At 38.2% G+C, this 19,958-nt stretch overlaps 1 protein-coding gene across 1 annotated transcript in view; it reads left to right on the top strand.

Moving 5' to 3' along the window:
- The first annotated feature begins 6 nt into the window (after nt 1-6).
- Nucleotides 7-19,958, top strand: part of LONP2 (lon peptidase 2, peroxisomal) — a 38,416-nt gene continuing 18,464 nt past the window's right edge. The window contains exons 1-10 of the mRNA XM_008638920.2: nt 7-226; nt 1,103-1,337; nt 2,019-2,150; nt 3,426-3,548; nt 4,364-4,524; nt 4,734-4,828; nt 6,097-6,355; nt 11,981-12,122; nt 17,989-18,139; nt 18,813-18,939. Coding sequence (XP_008637142.2) covers nt 78-226; nt 1,103-1,337; nt 2,019-2,150; nt 3,426-3,548; nt 4,364-4,524; nt 4,734-4,828; nt 6,097-6,355; nt 11,981-12,122; nt 17,989-18,139; nt 18,813-18,939 — 1,574 coding nt within the window. The 5' untranslated portion in view covers nt 7-77. The remainder of the gene's footprint in view (nt 227-1,102; nt 1,338-2,018; nt 2,151-3,425; nt 3,549-4,363; nt 4,525-4,733; nt 4,829-6,096; nt 6,356-11,980; nt 12,123-17,988; nt 18,140-18,812; nt 18,940-19,958) is intronic.

Raw genomic sequence — 19,958 nt, 5'->3', positions numbered from 1 at the left:
CGGGCAGCGCTATCCAGATCCCCAGCCGGCTGCCGCTGCTGCTCACACACGAGAGCGTGCTGCTGCCCGGTTCCACCATGCGCACCAGCGTGGACTCTCCGCGCAACATGCAGCTGGTGCGCAGCCGGCTGCTGAAGGGCACCTCGCTGCGGAGCACCATCATCGGCGTCATCCCCAACACCAGCGACCCCACCTCCGACTGCGACGACCTGCCCAACCTGCACAGGTGCGGCCCGGTCCGGCTCTCCCTGCCGCTCTCGCGGCCTGCTGGCCCCCCGGAACCCGGCCCGGCCTCCCCGGCCAGGGCTTCCCGTGGGGTCAGACGCGGGGCCGTCGGGCTCCGCTGCCCTCGGGAAACGCCTCTGCCCTCCGAGAACCCTGGTTGCGCCACCGGCCCAGCGGGCGAGGAGCCGGGGACGGGCTGGCCGGCGGCCGGAGGGGAAGTTTGAAAAGAGACCAAGGTGGACGAGCAAGATAAGACGAAAGAACGCAGCTCTAGGGCTGCGTTAGCTGTTAACCATAGCATTTTCCACCTAATAGATAACACGGATATTGGCTTAGTTCACATAAAACAAATTGTACTTGTGTGTGGTGAAACTAATATGCTGTAACCCTTACTCTCCGAACTTTATCATATCAGTGGACTTAGTAAGATGTTGCAAGAAAATAACTTCTGTTGTAAATCTGCTTAAATAGGTACAGTAATCTAAAACGTTGGTTCAGCACAAGACTGGGAATTTCAGTGAAGGACCGTAATTTATAAACACTCGCATTTCCCAGGCCATATTGTTTAAGCAGAAATGTCAGTGTGCCTGTCCACAGCGAGATCCATTATTATGAAGAAATTACATGTGTTTCTAAATTGAATGATTGTATTACAGTATCTTAGTTGATTTTTCAGCTAACTCATTCGTGTTCAGGTTTTAGGGTTTGGCTTTGTAATATGTGTTACAAAGGAAATTGGGTAATTTGATTTCATTTCACGATAGGAACTATGACCCAGCAGGGTCTTGCAACCTATACCTTGATTGCTTCTGATAAGGAGCACACAAAATGTTCTGTGGAAGGTGACAAATAATACAGGGATTTGATCTGTTTTTAGGATTGGCACTGCTGCCTTGGCAGTTCAGGTGGTTGGTAGCAACTGGCCCAAGCCCCATTACACGTTGCTGGTGACAGGCCTCTGCCGATTCCAGATCCTGCAGCTGCTGAAGGAGAAGCCGTATCCCGTTGCTGAGGTGCAGCAGTTAGATCGACTCGAGCAGTTCACTAATGGCCATAAATCTGAGGAGGAGCTTGGAGAGCTGTCAGAACAATTCTACAAGTACGCAGTACAGGTAATTTGTTTTATTCCTGCGTGTCATATAACCTGTGTGTACAGTTAGGCTCTTTATTTGTTTCCTATCTGCTCTTTCTCCAGGTCCTGTATTTTTCAGCAACTAGTAGAGTTTCAGTATTTCTGTTACAAAATAAATGTTATTGTTACAGCTTAAGGTTTCTGTGCCAAGTTCCAGGGTGTCTATACAGCTCATTGCGGCCGAGTCTAACTGCTTGTGTTAGTGCTATGATAAGTTGGTGTTTCATATATAGTAATACTGTAAATACATTCTAGTAAAATAATTGATTAATTTTTCTGGAATTTTATAGCTGTGTAAGAAAATGCATACATTGGAAGTATAATGAATTGGAATTTAAAGGATGTATAGAAAAGAGTCATGGGGAAGTTTTTAATCTGGGCCTGTGAGGGAAATAAGAGATGTATGTGTTGAAAAAAATGCTGCAAATAATAATAATATTTTTGAACTTTTCAAACAAGCAGGAAGCTCAAAGTCTTGGTGCTCTATGCTGAGTTAATGTCTCATCTGTGAACTTTTTGTGAACTTATTTCAGTGGCTTTATGGCAAACTACCTAGCCATGTTTCACACTGAAAGATACAATCCTGTTTAGGTCAGAGAGCCACTGAGATAATTCCAAAAGAAAACCAGCAGCCATTAATGTTGTTCCTTGTGTGTTGTAGCTGGTTGAGATGCTGGATATGTCAGTGCCTGCAGTCGCAAAGCTCCGGCGTCTCCTGGACAATCTGCCAAGAGAAGCTCTGCCAGATATACTGACCTCTATCATCAGAACAACCAACCAAGAGAAGCTGCAGGTATCATGTTCTTCAGCTTTTTCAGTGGTAGTTAGGTGTTGCTATCTTTTAAGAGTAAAGCACTTTTCAGTAATTTTGGGATTGCTTACACTTGTGACTGTACAGTGGTAACATTATGCCAGCAGGGATTTGTGTTACAACTGAGCATAAATGCTTGTAAAATAGTTTTACAGTGTTGTTTAAAGTGTTTATATATGCATATGTCAGAACTCACCTTAGGTAAATAGATCTAGTTGGGAAATCTTGGAAATGGTTCATTTTATTAAAAAGTAAGTAGAGCATGGACTTCCCATAGTAAAGACAATAAATCTTTCTTCAGACTGTGTTGAAACTTTGCTTACTTATCACAACTGACTGATCATTTTACATATCTTAATACTAATAACTTCAGAATAATTTTTTTAAAATGCTTCTAAAAACATCTTGAAGTCTGGGTTTCTTTAAATACTGAGACAATGATTATATTTCTGTCATATGTCATGGCAAATCTATGTAAAAATGATCTTTATGGCTTGGTGCTTATTAGTCTGATTTCTGTATTTGCTTACTGTGTTTGGAAGTTTTGCTGCTTATGCTGCACCTGGAATTGAAAGCATGTTAGGTTCTTTCAAAGCACCACAAGTAGAAATTAATGCAGTAATTTGAAGGGGAGGTGTGTACTATAGCTGAATATCCTGCTGGAGGAAGGTACCTTACTTATTAGTGTGTCACTTTTTGTTTTATTAGAAGTTTAAAGAAAAGAGCAACTGGTGGAAGTTGTGGAATTACAGAGGAGCAGAATTCTACCTATTTCCACATATTTACTTCGTTTAATATGAAAATGGAGTTGTGTGTAAAATTTTAAAAAGACAAAATAAAAAAAAAGCTAAACAAAAATGTTAAGGCACAAGGTGATTTTTTTTTTTTCCTGGGTTATCCAAGGAGATGATGCTGTAACTTTCTTAACAGGGCCATCTCTTTCCTGAGGCCCAGTAGTTGAAAAATAGAATGTTGATAGGTGGTTGCCACAGAAAATGCAACTGAAATACTAAGATGCTTTAAAACTAGACAGGATAAGAGACTTTCTCTAGTTTGAAGTGTAGTTCAGGCATCCAGATCCTTGAGGCTAGATTTTGTGTACTGTATTCTCCTTGCTTTTCTTGCTACCTCTTTTCCTAATCCACCTATTCTATGCCTCTGGTCAAAACACAGTAGCAGTACCTCCATGTTCCTTTCCCCCAAAGTGAGGATTCATCAGTGTGAACTTGTTGGCTGCTTACAACTCCTTGCTCTTAGATTTTAGATGCTGTTAGGCTGGAAGAACGGTTCAAGATGACCATACCATTGCTTGTTAGACAGATTGAAGGCCTGAAGCTGCTTCAAAAAACAAGAAAGTCCAAACAGGATGATGATAAAAGGGTATGGAGCTTTAAATCTGGGATACTTAAACATTCTAAATAAGTACTAAGATGCACTTTTTAAACAGAATAATGAATGCATGATTTTAATCTGTGCATTTTTAATGTATAGCCATAGTGTGTGATCATAGTCTGGAGCTGCAGAGAACACCCAGCTGGCAACTTTGGCCATGTAGATACACAAAAGACAAAATATTTGTTTAAAACTACTTAGGCTTTATTTTAATTTTTTTAAAATTTATTTTTTATGTTAATCTGAGCACTTTGTGACATTGAACGAATGCTCAGATTCGTCTGAAGAGTCAGTGGTATGCACACAGTGAGTTTTGGCCTGTGCTGTGAAAGTGTATTTTTTAGTGATGGCATTGCAGAAGAATGGCAGCTTTTGAAATACCTATAAAAATGTGTGTTGGAAAATGGAGCTTGTTCACCTTTGCTACATCTAACTGCACTTACATAGTTTAGTAAATGGGAAGTCATTGAGAAATGAAAAAAGATAAGAGTGATTTACCTATTTTGTAAAGATTAAGTTTATTCTGCCTAATGTGATGGGCTGCAGTGCTTGAAATACCACAAATAGCTACTTGCAATTTTGTTCTTGTTTTGTGTTGGTTGCTAGTTTAGAGTATATGATGAATTTACTTAGGACATACATAAAGAACTGTAACTATTTAAAGTAGCACCAATAACAGTTTTTGAAGTTAATTTCTGGAGTTAAAGGTGTTTTTGTAATGATTTTCATTCTAAGCCACAGTACACACCTTATTTAAAAAAACCAAGACCTGGTGCAATTCTCTGGCTCTTTCCATTGCACAGGTTGTAGCTATTCGTCCTAATAGAAGAATTAGTCATGGAAGCATTACAGAAGATGAGGAGGAAGAAGAAGATCATGATGATGTTGTCATGCTAGAAAAAAAGATTAGAACATCCAGTATGTCAGAACAAGCTCTTAAAGTTTGTCTTAAAGAAATAAAAAGGTAGGAGGCTTTTAAATGGTGGTTTCTTCCTTTAAAATTTAAAACAAGTCTTGCAGACCTTTTCCTGTTTGGTATATGTTTGTGTTGATTGTGTTTTTGAAATGATTTTAAATCTCTGTTTTGTTCAGTTGCTGTTTTGTGGTGTAGTAGAGTGTTTCTTCGCATTTAATTTCTGATTGGCCTTTTGAATTCCATACTTATATTTCCAGATTAAAGAAGATGCCTCAGTCAATGCCAGAATATGCTTTGACAAGAAATTACTTGGAACTGATGGTAGAATTGCCATGGAACAAGAGTACGAAAGGTAAACCCTTCTGTTACTGGTGATTCTCTTGCACAGGCATTTTAGGACAAGTAACTATCATGTAAACGCTGTTACTTAGTGCTGTCTTGTAAAAAAATCGTTGGTATGTTACTGAAAGCCAGGTAAACCATTAGACTTCAGTGAGAGCTGTACACTGAATAACCTGTGTAATTCAGTTGTACATCTGAGAATGTGAATTTAAAACATATAAGAGTAGTTTCATTAAAAAATGAAAGTGTTACTAATTATAATTTGTGCCAATATGTATCAAAAATAATAAAGAAATGAGAATCTAATTATTTTTTATATGTCAGATAAAAAAACTTTTGGACATTTCTGTAACATTAATCTTCCTGAAGAAGGTTCTGGTTTATCTTAAGTTAATCAATTTTTGTAAGGAACAAAAGCACAATTGCAATTAATTTTAATAATTATAACTTGAAGTGCAGTAGAAAAACTGAGTCTCATGTCCATTTTGTACTATAGTTTTTGGAGTTGTGAGTAGAGAGTGATACTGTTAATACAGATACAATGTGCAAAAATGGAGAGCGGGAAGAGTAGGAAACAAAACAAGGCCAACAGACATCTCCTACTGACCGACACAAGTAGGTTAAGTGGGCAGAATGCCTTTCCACAAGGTGGACTTAGCACACCTGCATGTCTGTCTCTACCCTTCTGCTGATATTTGTAGTGATGAAAATTGTTGGTGGTTTGAAATAGAGCCCTGGCTGTTTACAAATGTTGTAAATATTTTCTTTAATCATTAAATTGTAAAAAAATCTGCCTACAGATACTGTGCAGTATTATTCAGAGAATCCCAAAATGAGTAAAGTGTTGCTTGCCAGTCATGTCCTAGCAGAATGGTTTTTTTGGTGGAAGTTGCTCTTTGATCTTTTAAAATTATTCCATGTCATGGGAAGTTTGATATTTTTACTTTAAGCAAAGTTTGTGAGTGTGATTCATGTGATTGCTATTTTGAACTCTAGCTACAGTGAATAAAAACACACATGAATATAGAAATAGAAAATCATGATAATTATTTTAGCCTTGGAAGTCATTATCAGTACTGTGTCATTATCCATACTATAATCTATTTTATGTCTAATTTCCTTACTGCAGAAGAATTGTAATACCTTTGTTTTAGAAAAGCATTGTCTGAAACGTGTGTGTGTTGGGGGATTGCCCTGATGAAGGTGTTTGTTTGTACTGTGGAATTGTTGCCATTTTTAAGGTAAATGTGCTGATCTCTTTGCTGTTGTCGATGGCAGATCGCCTGGAAATCCGTGCAGCTCGGATTGTTTTGGATAACGACCATTATGCTATGGAGAAGTTGAAGAAGAGAGTTTTAGAGTACTTGGCTGTGCGACAGCTTAAAAACAACCTCAAGGGACCCATTCTTTGTTTTGTGGGGCCCCCAGGAGTTGGTAAAACCAGTGTTGGAAGATCAATTGCAAAGACCTTGGGTCGAGAATTCCACAGAATTGCTTTAGGAGGAGTCTGTGATCAGTCTGATATTCGAGGCCACAGGTAATTACTTCTTCCTTTCTTAATCGCAGTTCTTAATCTGCAGAATGTATTGATTATTTTCACTGTTCAGGCAACACAGGCAAATTTTGCTTCTTTGAAACAATGTTAGGTATTTACTGATTTTCCTTGGCATTCAGTGGTGTTACTTGGGAGAGAATTTTAATGGGAATGGATGTTTAGTGTTGAGGTACAGCCTTTATTCTTTCCTTCTGCTGCTGCCCTTTATTGTCATAGGGAATGGATTTCATCATCAGTCATTTTAGCACTTTGAAGTAAAATTCAGTAGAAAGTCTAATGCAAACTCCTGATTTTTCTGCTTTTTAAGAGGGGTGTAAAGATTTAGTTATAGAATATAACCTGTGGTAGCAATACATTCCTTCATAACCATGTTTGCTGCTGAAACAGGAGGAGAAACTTGGAATGATGTATGAAAGTTGCTGGAGGATGGCAGTAGACTTGTTTGTGCACTGTTTTCCCATTTCAAAAGGAGCTTTATGCAAGAATACCTAAGGTTGCAGGTTTAAAAAGAGAGTTTTGTATGACATTCCTTAGGACTGTTTTTAATGTTGTGTCCCTTTCTGTATCTACTTCTTTTAAACCATTGGTTTGTATTAATCCATTCCTCAATCCTTGCAACTGGAAGTATAATGAATGGGTAGTAAAGATAAGTAACTGCCAAGCATCAGTGCAGCATTTTTGCTTCGTTAAACGTATTTTATGCTTATTGCATGCAGTGTAGGAAATTTGGAATAATGAATTTTAGTCAGGTTTTCTTTTAAGTCATATTACTGAATAAAATTTCTCCTTACAACAGTAGGTGGATATTGTGAATTAAAGCTATCAGTTATTTTTTTGATGCCATCTAGCAGTTAATTTTGCCCAGTGGCTATGCAACTACTCTCAATAGAATACACCTGAAATAGAATGTCCTAAAAACAACTTAAAATGTGACTCAACAGGTGCTATTCGAAGTGAAGCCACTAGAGGCTGTGGAATACTCAGCGTTGTGGACGCGAGTAACTTCTTCAGAGCAGAGCAGGATTCGAGCCTTTGTAACAGGGAAATCACGTCTTGAACTTGACATTATAAACAAAAGTCAAACTTTCTATCGTGTGCTTCGACCTCATAAAGAGTACAGACAGGTAGAGTCATGTGAGAGAGCCTCTAAAAAGCTTTTAAATTTGGGTGTTTGTGGCTGTCACACATTTTTGAGGGCATTATTTAGTTAATGATTCATCTTAGAGGCTAACCATTACAAATTATATACTAAAATGTATTTGAAATTAAATGATGAGAAATATTTGATAAGAGAGTTTATTTTTCACTAGCAAAGGAAAATGTAATCTAGAATTAGCAAGAATATTGTGTGGTTACTCTTTAGCAAGCAAGTGTATAGTTTAAAAATTAACTTAGAGCAGTTGGTACCAGGAGTCCCTTGTAACCAACTGCTTTTTCAAGTTTTTTGTAGCTAAAATCAAACCCACCTGTTGCCTACTGGATTTTAAATTCTACTTTGGTTTGTTTTCCTGCTTCTCAGAATAAGATTTAATCAGATTAGAACTACAGCTTTTCTGTAGAACTCTGTATTGTCCTTTTGTGTGAATAGCTCCTTCAAGTTATTCCCAGTCAGGTGGGATGTTGTGCATCTGGTGGCAGTCAGAGGGCGGTGGTCTAGAAGTGGAGGAGACACAGACCGTTGTTTTCTGAGTTTCACTGTTGAGTAGGCTGATTTTCTAATATTACACCTTAGAAGACATTCTTTTTCTCCTAAAAGCTCCTTATTAGGCTTTGGGGCTTAAGTTAAGCATGCCATTAACATTGCAGAAGAACAGTACTATATGTACCTACTGATGTACTGAACATGTAGAAAAATGTACTAAATGTACTAGAACGTTCAAAAGGAACTGTTTCAGTTTGACTTGCAAGCAAACAGTGCCTGAAATAGCATTCTCTTGGGCCACTTCAGTGAAGGATGCAGACGGAGAGATTAAGCAGACAAATCTCTTGGAGAGCAGCAGGGTGGGGCGTGGCGTTTCAGTAATTGTGTTGTCCCACCTGACGTGCAAATGGGGCAATTGGAAACGCCCAGGTTTGGCCATTTCACTGGGGATCTGCACCTGGGGTTTGGGAATCCTTTAGTAGCAAATACTGTTCTGCATTCCCAAAACAAAATCATCCTCTTGGTACAAAATCAGAACTCCTTTATCAGACATCCTTCAGCTGTTGTCTGCATTTACCGCTCATATGTTGTCTGCATATACCATATGTTAAAGTATGCTGGTTTACATTTGTTGTTTACTTGAATTAAAAAAAACAAAAAAAAAAGCTCTCACAAACCATTCTGAAGGATGACTTAAAACTTTTTTCTAAGAAGCTCATTGCATTTAAAATCTTGTCAGTATTGATATTTTGTGTCACACAGGAACTACATGATCTTCTATGTTGTGTGTTTTTCCATTTCTGAAAGGGAAAGATGTAATTGTGCCATTTATTTATAGTGGTGCTGGTGAGGTAAGTGTGAAGCTCTTCTTTCTCACCTTCATGTGAAGCACTCCCTCCTCTGTTACCATTGCTTTGCAGTTTCAAAAGCTGGGACAGTTCACTTCTGGCTTCAGCCTTTCCTGAAGACTTGTTTAGGTGCACCTGTTTGAGGAGAGGTGAGATTCCTCGCCAGGACAGCTGTGCTGGCAGAACCTCCCTGCACTGGCCTTGTTGCACCAGAAAAAAAAAAAACTGCAGGCAGCTTTACCCGTGAGAGGAATGAGCTTTGTTACGCAAGTACAAAGCAGAGATAGATTTGTAAAGCCCTTGAGTGGATGCAACCTCTGGCCTTGCAAAAAAAAAAAAAAACAACAAAAACAAAAACAAACCCAAAAAACCCCAAAACTGTGACCTTATGCAAGCAAGTTCAGAGACAGTGGCCTTAACTTTGTTATCCTTTTCTACCCCTGCAGTTAAAAATGATTTAAAACTATTTGTCTTGAGATCACTATGAAGAAAGTGAGTCCTGTTTCTTTCTTTCAGTAATACTAGCACTGCTTTAAGGGTTCCAGTTCCTATGCTTTCCCAGTTTACCTTGGGAGAAGCAAGAAGGTTAGATTTCCCAGCTGGTTTTCTTGCATTTTTGAGGATACATAGTGCCTGATGACATACTGTACAACTCTAGCGTTTTGTTTAAAGGTACTTTTTTACTGATCTAAAACTAGATACAAAGATTACTAAGTTGCAGACCTTCTCTCTCTGGTGCTCTCAAGGGTTTAGGGTTTTTTAAGTGTTGCTACACAAGTGAGATAACCAGGAAACTTGCTCTGTACTTCCTGTTTTGAGTGGGGAACAGCTGTCTGTCCTCTGGTTTTAATGCAGGGAAAGAAACTGCATCAGAAAATGAACAAAGCAATGTGGGATATTGTTTTACCTCCTTTCAACTCTAGCAAAAATAATGAAATAAACATCACATTCAGTGATAGTGTTCTCAAACAGTAGTATTTAGTTTCACTAGTTACAAGGCAAAGATTAACAGCCAGACAGATAAATGGCCATATCTGCTTGTAATTTTAATATATTCTAGTTGGTTTTATATTTAAATACCTGCAGGGCCTGTCTTACCAAGGATTCTTTTGTTGAGATGTGATCTGTAATAACTTTGGAGATCTCGAGTATTTGATTAATAGTATAATAAAATAGGTATTGGTCCATCTGTAATAAATGAAGAGGTATCACGGATTTAGACTGTTGCATCTGTTTGCCTTCATTTAGTTTATAAACCAGCCTCTTTCTTAAAACTAGATGGAATGTGGATAGCTCAAATTTTTATAGGATTTGAAAGGATCAAGTAAAACTTTGTGTATCTAAAAACACAAACAGGCATTTAAAAAGTATAATGTCTTTAAGCATGCACTTGAGAATAATGTGCCAAGCAAGAACAAAGAATGTTTAATGTTTACCTAATTATGTTATCCTATTACTGGCATAAACTGAATATTGAAACAGTTGGGCTGCATTGTCTCTGACACATATAAACTTATTCTCTAGTGCAGTGAGCACCTTGTGGTAAAAACAACCCAGAGGAGAACAAAACTACCACCATAAAACAAAACCCAAAACCACAAAAAGAAAAAAACCCAAACCCATACCTGAAAAAAGCCCAAATCACCCCAAAAAACAAAGAAATGCCCAAGTTGCTACACTGATAAATTTGGTTGCACTGGTAAATTATTCACTTCTGTGAACTTCATCTCTGATTCAGTCTCCTAATTCTCTGATTGCATTTTATAGAATGCTTTCCCTCTCTTGGCAAGGCCGTGGGTGTGCAGATGGAGAAGGAGGAGGCAAGCTGGCTGTGTAATACCTCGCCATGCAGAGTCCTGATCTGTAATGAATGTTACACAGCACAGCCCTCAGTGAGAACAATCCGCTCCCTTGCTGCAGATTAAGACTATACAAAAGCAGTGAAGTGAGAAACTATTGCCTGCTGGCTGCTTCAGTCTTTAGCAGCTGCCTGAGGAAGGTGGTAACAAGCAAACTGAATTTCTCTTGCATTGTTGGCTGTTTAGAAGATCTTAAAACCTTTTAGTTTTTCTCAGATCTAGAATTAAATACAGTTACTGCAATTTGTTTCCTCAGTGGTTAAATGTTACATGGAACTGACATCACTGCTGTGTGGTTCGGGTTCTGCTTTTGTTGTTTTCTGGGTTTTTTAAATATATTTAAAGTCATCTCTAGTATCTTTGGAAATTAGTCCCGTGGTATTTTTGGTTGCATCTTTGTAAATGTCATCCTGTTTATTTTGGACAGTAGGAAACCAGATCATATGGCAAAGCAGGCCTGTTCTGCTTATCTGCTTTGTAAGGGTCATGAGCTAGGTACTGTAATTCAGCACTTAATGTATCTCTTTCTTCTTGGAATTTCATGCTCTTATGGCACAAGCAGAAAAGACTGTGATAAATGCAGTAAACAAGGGTTATATACACCTGTGAAATGTAGTTGTGCTCTGTGTGTGTTGTGGAAAAAAGATTTTACTGATTTTGCTGAATAAATTCAAACTCGTCATTTTTTCTTTTGTTGCAGTGTTCAATTTTTCATTTTATGTTGAAACGACATAGTAAATACAATTATTTTTGGTGGGTGTTTATTAAAGCATGCTGTCCTGGGGACATTGACAGTTCAGCATAATTGGAATTTTGGTCTCTTTTGTAACATGCTGTGTGAACTCTGTTGTGATGACAAAATCCCAGCATTGTAATTATGAAAATGTTTTTATTAATGAGGTTCCCAAATCTGCTTCTGCTTGTTCATACAGTACAAGGATGCTGGTACTGGCACATGTAAGACGTCCACAAGCTGTAACGTTTGGATACACTTTAATGCAAATTCTTATCTTTGACGACCAACTAGTTCACCATGGAACTCAAATTTTCATCTGCTGCTATAATTGCTTGTATTAGCTCAGCTGTATATTCCATATTTCTATCAGCTAGTTCCACAAATTTTTGTAAAAAAAGCAAGGACTGTTGCAATGCTCCTTGTTCTTGTGGTTTGCTTGGAGTTTTATTTGTGATATTTTGGATGTTCCTCTCCCTGTTCACCGAGTCACCACCCTCTTTCCCCGTACCCGTTCCTTTCCAGGCGTACTTACGTGGGCAGCATGCCTGGCAGGATCATCAATGGGCTTAAGACTGTCGGGGTGAACAATCCCGTTTTCCTCTTGGATGAGGTGGATAAACTGGCAAAGAGCTTGCAGGGGGATCCTGCAGCAGCCTTGCTTGAGGTAAGAGGTGTTTCATTTGTATTTTAAAATAATTAAACTGGACTCGGAAGATTCACTGGACAAAAGAAAACCTGACAGTGCTGGCTTTGGGTGGGTTTCTGTCAATTGCTTGGGCACAATGCAGATGCTGTCACATATTGTGCTAAATAACATATAAGTCTCAGGGAGCTGTATTTAAACACAAGGATAGATTTTGGGCTGTTTTCTGTATTTAAATACTGTTCAAGCCCTAAACGTAACTTATTTGGGGGACTTCAAGACGTTGATTTTTAATGATCATATGTTGTTAGCTAAGAAAGAACTGTAGAGGATCTAAACAGTAACTCAACTTCTTCAAGTTTTCCCTTTTTTTCTTGGAACAACTTTAGTGTATTTTTGAAGCTCTTGATGGTACCAACTTGCATTGGAGCTAAGCCTTTTACCTAGTGCATAATATGGACTAGCTGCATGTTCTTTTAGGAGCATTTCTTTAATTAGTGTTGTAAGTAACTTTCTGAACTTAGATTTTTCATGTAAGTCACAGATCCCCACTCCTTGACTGATTATGGTATGATGAGTGTTTGGCTGATTATGGTGTGATGAGTGTTAGCTTTCCATGAGAGTCAGGTTTTCCATGAGTGCTTTTTTTCTGAAATTCTGGCACTCAGACTAAGATATAAATGAATCTAATTTTGAAACACATATTACAGTTACTTTATCACAAAGGTTTTAGAGTTGTCAAAGTTGATTTGCTTAAAGACAAAAGTAAAATTCAGGTGATAGAATTGAGGACTTTGGTGAATGAGATACTCTTGGAGTATTTTATAAATCTCAGGAGGTGTTGAGATGTTATTAACTAGGCTAGTTGGGCTTTTAGGAGGCTAAAACTGAAGTGATCATGAAGAAGATGACCTGGGCCTTGCAAGCTTCTTGTATCATGTAGAAGACAGCAGTGATGAGTTGTCAGAACCTTCTTCCCCGCTTCTGTTTTCTGGAGTGTGACATGATATCCCAGAACAATTCCTTCTTCCACTGGCTTGTGCATATTCAGTGCCTTTATTCTAGCAGTTTCGTGGAGAGAGGAAGGAGCACCTCCTGAGGTGTGGGGAAGAGACAGAGCATTGCCCTGCCCTGGGTAGAAGGCTGTGTCCATCTTCCTGTGCCAGCACAGATGGCAAAGGAGAGAATGAGGGAGGTGCTGGCACGGCTGGGCCAGGCTGAAGTGTTGAGGCAGCCAGGGCAGATATAGTGCTAATGCACTTAATGGTTTTAGTATTCCTTGTACAGCTGTAGTTTTACACTCTGCCTTCTCTTTTGTGTTATATCTGGCAGTAGGGACTGCCATGCTCCCGCTGTTGAAGCTGCACTTCTTCTGTCATGGTTCTGTACCTGTTGCAGTCAAAAGAAGGGGCATTAGTAAAAAATACTCACATTTTTTGAGCTAGCCTGGCTCACTGTCACAGAAGTGACTTAGGGCATGATCCTGGAAGCATCGCAGTTATCAGACTTGAGGTCTGGTAACTTTGATAGGTGGGGGTGAAAGTGGTTCTGATAGTATTTGCATACAGAGTCATTCTAATGACTCTCTTGACTGACAGTGCTTAATGCAGCGATTTAAATATGAAAAATGCTACTTAAATTAAGGTGTCATGAGCTCATCTGGATGCTGTATGACATTCTGCAAATAAAGCGTCAATTGACTTTCTACAAACGTCATTATTTTCTTCCTGCTAGATAGTGGAAAATTACTGTTTTGACAAGGGCAACGAGTTCTTTTAAAATCACTGTATGAACAGGCTGTGGTTTGAGAGCTCTGTTTTGATCTTTGCATGTTAACATGAACTAGTAGTAATTTAAATGTGCTAGAAAATAGCATGGCTTCACTTCTTTAGCTTTTAAAAGTGACAGTTATGGTCCTCTACCTGTGCATTTCTCAAGTGTATAGGACACTTTTCTAGAGTGCATGAAAAGCCTCAAAGTGTAAAGAAAACAAGCAGGGTGTGTAATAAATACAAGCATTTTCCTTGTACTATTCACCTGTGGGGTTTTAATTACACTTTGGTGAAAATGTAATGCTCTGTTTCTGAGTTTTCTGATACCTCTCCTGTCATTTGTCTTTTAGATATTTGAATTAAGCTGTTCTAATTCTAGTCAATGCATGGGTAAAAATACCTGAAAATCAAAATTTTCTACTTAGCTGTCTGTTGTTTGCTACGCAGTCAATGATTTCGCATTTCTTGGAAAGAGCGTTCTGATCATGAATCTAGATCTATATATTAATACTGGTAATGTTATTCAACCTTTGCTGGTTTTTATAATTTTTTTATAATTTTTTTGTATACTGTCCTGCAGTACAGAACAACAGTATTCTTCTATCACATCAAGTTTGCAAGGGCAAACAAATTTAATTAATACTTGTTTAATTAGTTGTGTTTGAATTCTGGATACTTTTTTGCTGCTTTGAGATGTTTCTGTTTTCCGTCTTTTAAAACCACATTCTCAGTGATACTCAGCTCTGCTCCTGCCATGGATTTTTCCAGCTGAGGCTCATAAGGTTCGCTTCCCACTGCCTGCCTGGGCTGCAGGCTTTATGTAAGCCCTGCTAATTGACCATTAGTTGCATCTGGAGAAGTAATTGCTCTATTAACCATGGCTGGGCTGCTCCCCTGCGAGATCTCTATATCCCTTTACTGCTGGCTAAACATCCTGAAGCAGGTGCTTTACCTCTTCTAATGGACAGCTCATGTCTGGACATAATACCTTAATTTTCATCTGCTTCTCGTGGTTTACATTGTTGGAAAGTCCATCTGGAATGAGCAAAAGTGGCTGTTATGTTGGAGAGCAAACAATAGTCAGTGGTCACCTAACTGGTACATTTGCTGTTCACACTGCTGCTTGTCTGGTAGGTGCCATCATTAAGTATGAAAGGCACATCCTTTTTTTCCTTAATGTGTAGGTGTGTTAAATTCTTGCTGTCTACAGCAGGGCATATTCAGGAAGAAAATGGCCATCCCTGTGAGCTTGGGAGCAAAGCTTGGTGCTTTATAATTGCTGGATACGTGTTTAGTTCTAATGCTTCTGCAGAGCTGTTGCTTCAGCAAGACAGAATGTCTTCCTATTTCCAGTTACTGTTCATTAACAAAGGAATATTTTAGTCTAAATTTAGATGACCTCTGTTAAAACCAGAAGAAAACAGAAATGGATCCAAGTGCCTGATAGTGACTATTTGTATGCAGGGAAATTAGACCAGGAGCATAGCCAGGCAATGAAATGTTCATGGACTTTATTCTGGATTTTGTGGTAATAAAAAGCTGTTACAGAGAAGCCTTTGTATGCATGTGAGCTATCTGTCATAAATTAGCCAAGATACTTTGTGCACTGAATGTTCTTTTTGTACTTCATATTTTTATGTTAGTTGAATATCTTGGAAAACTTTTGAACTTGAACTTCAGCACAGATGCCTAACTGAAGAACAGTTCTATTTGCTTTGGGAAGTCTATTTGAAATACATAGGCAGGACACTGGTTTGTACCTTACTCTAAAAAATAGTTACCGTGACAAAGAATTTTAAGTCCGGAGGAACTCCAGCCCTTGTAAAAAATCTCAGATAATTCACATTTAGATATAATCTGAGTTGGTTTGGATTACAGTTTCCATTATCTTTATTGGCTAGTATTTTTTGCATATGAGTACAGCATCAATATTTTGTGTACCTTTGTAAATCATATTCTAATCACCAGCTTGGCACTGAGTAGGATTCAGAAGGATTTCTAGTTGCAGACTAGAAGGAGAAAGAAACATGCATGTAAATAAATGTGACAAAATGCCAGTTTGGTCTATCAGAATACATTGTTTTTCAGCAGCTTTGGAATTAGTTGCAAACACTTCAGCTTATAGACTGGAATTCTGTGGAAATATTGTTATCAGTATAAAAAAAGGGGGGGGGAGTAAGTTGAATTAGGATTAGCTGTTTAAATAACTTTTGAAAAATTTGCCAGAGTAGGCCTTGAATGGGAGACTAATATTTGGTATAAACCTACTTGTTTTGAAGACAGTTTGTAGATGCTGTGCTTGCTTTCCCTGTCTGTTGTTGTGTCTCCCTGTAGTTTAGGGCTAGACTGTGGGGCTGGCTGAGGTAAGGCACATCTCTAACTGATTGAATTATTCATCAGTGGACTTGGCTTGTCAGGGTACTTCAAGGCCTTTGCCTTCATTGGTAAGGAAGGGAGTAAATGACAGCAGCTGCTTGCTGAAAAGGGTAAGAAAGCTTTTGAATAGCTTAGAGCCAGTGCACAATGGCATTCACGGAGTTCCAGCCCTAGGTTCAGAATTGAAGCATATGCTTCAGTATGTTTTAAGGTTTCACTGTTAAGGGGAATGTGTAACTGGTATTTTATTGCAGCTGCAATACATTTCTAAATACTGCTCTTAAATCTGTGCAGTACTTCAAAATAAAATTAGAATTTATTCTGGTTTTTGGTGAAATCTGCTGTGTTTCTGGCATTCTGTAAAAAAAAAAAATTTTCCTAGTTTGTTCTGATCATAATTTTGTCCTAAAGATTTTTTCACTTTTCAAAGCCTGAAGAGAATTTAAGAGTAATGAAAATTCAGAATTGTTTCTTTTATAACTTTCTAAGAAGTTCTTAAATTCCTTTTTTTTTTATTTATCAACACTGTTCTTGGCTATAGTTCAGGTTGTGTGCATTCATTTGGGTGTAGGCAGATAAATTATTTTGACAGTGGTGCGCTGTTTCTCAGGAGATGCGTGGGTCCCATTATTTGTGACATGAGAATTATTCATGTTGGTGTAGCATTGATCATTCATCATTTGGGAGGGAAAAGTGTGGCGTTACTTTAATGGGATGTGAAGCAGAGGTGGTTCACAGGTGATATGGAAGCCAAGAGTACATTGCTATAGACCATGAACTTCCCATTTGTGGCAGTGTTAAATCTACAAGACAGTATCTCAGTACCCTCATGTTCCATATGTATATTGAATATTTATCACCTTATCTTAAATACAGACAAGTGTTGCATTAGCACACATAAGTAGTACTAAAAGCATTAGGAAGACAACACAAATATTTAAGCCCTAGTTCTACTTGTTCAGTACATTTTTGAGGTTGGTCAGACTGTGTGTTTTTGTTCTACAGTGCTTGTTCAATTTCATCTCTGTTGTTTTGGGACAAAAAAAAAAATGATTGTGTTGGGAAAGCCAGGGCTCACCAAGGGTCAGAGCTTGCCTGGGGTGTCATGGGCAATAAGAACTTTTACTCCTTCATCAGTAGTAACAGCTGGACAAAGCAGAATAAGTGGAGCATGTGATTTAGTGACAGCAGATAAGGCTGGGATTGTGTTCTTCCCCTTGGTCTCACAGAGAGATCTCACATGTTGTTGTGAGAGTAAGAAGTAAGCTTAGAGTAAGAAGAGTGGCCAGCAACAGGTGAGGATTGGAGTCAGGGATTACTTGGGAGAATTCTCCTTGTTTGGAGTCAGGGATTACTTGGGAGAATTCCCCTTGTTCCATGGGACCACATGGGCTGCTTTTCCAAGGTTGCTCTGAGTCCTTGAAGGGTCATTCTAGCATCTGTAAAAGGTCATGGGGATACAGCTTAGGGGAGGTACTTGATGGCTGGAGAAATGCTGCAGCCACCTCTAGAAAAGGTCAGGAACAGCTCATGGGGAAATGACTTTTTGAACTGTACATGTGGTGTGAAATGTAGTCACAGAATCATCCAGCCAAGGCCAGGATTTAGTGATATCCTTAATGTATTTTATCACTGTAAAGTCGGATTTGACAGATCCAAATGGAATATAATAAAGATGTGCATATTTTACTTACTTGTGGTTGAACAACTGCATGACTTTTGTGTTTACTTTTGTTAAGGTGTTGGATCCAGAACAAAATCACAGTTTCACCGATCACTACCTAAACGTAGCCTTTGACCTGTCCCAAGTGCTTTTCATAGCTACAGCCAACACTACAGCTACAATCCCACCCGCTCTGCTGGACAGAATGGAAGTTATCCAGGTGCCAGGTAACACTGCAGTACTTTCATTACAGTGGCTATTGCTGGTCCTTAAACAAGTTTGGGGTGTTTTTGCTGAAATGAAAGGCAGCTCCTTAAGGAAAGCCTGCCAGGAATCTGGAGTGCGTGGCCAGAATCATTAAAAGGGACCAGGCAGGACGCCTCTGTTGTGCCTCTGTCATGAATAGTATTTATATATGTAAATATTAAATATTTATATTTAATTATATATAGAATATTATAAATTATATAAGAATAATAAATTATATAATATTTGAATAGTAAAATAAATTATATAATAATATTTAAATATTCCATATATTTAGCCTTGCTCTCAGGAAAATTTAGTTTCAGGTCTGTGGTGATACGTGGATACATTCTGTAATGATATTTTCCTTCACTGATTTTTTTGCATTCTAGCTGTCTGTTGGCTGATGCATCCTTTTAAGATTTCAATGGAGAAAGGGATCTTTGAAACACTAAAATTCTGTTCTTGTTTGCGTGAAGTTGTGAATAATCACAAAGGATCATACCAACAGCCTTGTAAATTATAGCTGGGGGAGGGTTTTTGTTAAATTCAATCAGGTAGAATTGTAAAAAGTAAGAAATCTGATTATATTGTAGTGTCAAAGCAAAAAGATTGTTAATAAATACATGTTTGGTTTTTTTTTTTTTTTGGAAGGATACACACAAGAAGAAAAAATTGAAATTGCACATAGACACTTGATTCCCAAACAGCTTGAACAACATGGTCTGACTCCACAGCAAATACAGATTCCCCAAATAACCACTTTGGGCATAATTACCAGGTAAATCTGTTCAGTGCTTTCAGTTTAAATAACTTCTTTTTTGCAACTAGTAAATCAGTTTATAATGTGATAGCACAAACATGTCTTAGTATTGTCCTTAATAGCTTCAGCAGTTCAAACATTGGTAGTTTATAGAATTGCTCTTTCCTTAGCTCTTGTCTTCTCTACAGAATATCCTTTCTGTAGAGAATTCGTTGCTCCTGCACTCCAGGTGTGGCTCCTACTCAGTTGTGCTGACACAATTGCCAAGGCCCTGTGAATAAACAGGAGCACCTGAGGCTCCTGTGGCTGCAGTGTGTGAAGCCGTGGCCTTGGCAGCAGACAACATTTAGTTTAAAGAACTGAGTTATATTTCAATCATTTTCGTACAAAAAATGGAAATTACCTTTCCTTTTTTTTTTTTTTTTTTTTGTGACTTGATGGGTGCATTTGTCTAAAATTTGGAATTAGGTTTAAAAAATTAAAATATGGGGTTTTTTAATAGCTTCTCTTCATTAGAACTAGGGTTTTTGTTCAACATGACAGCAAAAATATTCATCAGAACATCATTTGAACTTTAAACTAGCTCATTTCCAATGGAAAAAGTGTATTGTGATTCAATGAATTGAAGTATTTTATGACCAGTGTTTTGGCTATTTTGTATAGTGTTAACTGCCTGGTGCTTCTTTTTAGTTCATAGACTAAAACAAAAAATTCTTTTACAGACAGTTCCTCAACTTCCGGTGAACTATATATTTTAAGTTTTAAAATAGTTCTTCCTTCTAATTTTTATGCATCCAAGAAGAGCTCAGAGCTATTGGACATTGTTTAGCATTTCATGAAAGTTTGGCACCAGGTGTTAGTCATGTCTTCCCACTCAGTAGTCTGTCTACAATTTTATCAGCAACCACAATTATTTTGATGAAAACAAATTATTGTATTCCTATTTATTAGAGTAGTCCAAGGTTTCAATGCCTTTCCCATGCCATTTTATTTGGCTGTGTGTTTAGTAGGAAAGTGTGTTTCTGTTGAAAAGAACT

Source organism: Corvus brachyrhynchos, unplaced genomic scaffold (assembly GCF_000691975.1).
Source record: "Corvus brachyrhynchos isolate BGI_N302 unplaced genomic scaffold, ASM69197v1 scaffold26, whole genome shotgun sequence".
NCBI lineage: Eukaryota > Metazoa > Chordata > Aves > Passeriformes > Corvidae > Corvus > Corvus brachyrhynchos.
Note: the sequence above shows the minus strand (reverse complement) of the source record. Positions and strands in the feature narration are given on the sequence as shown.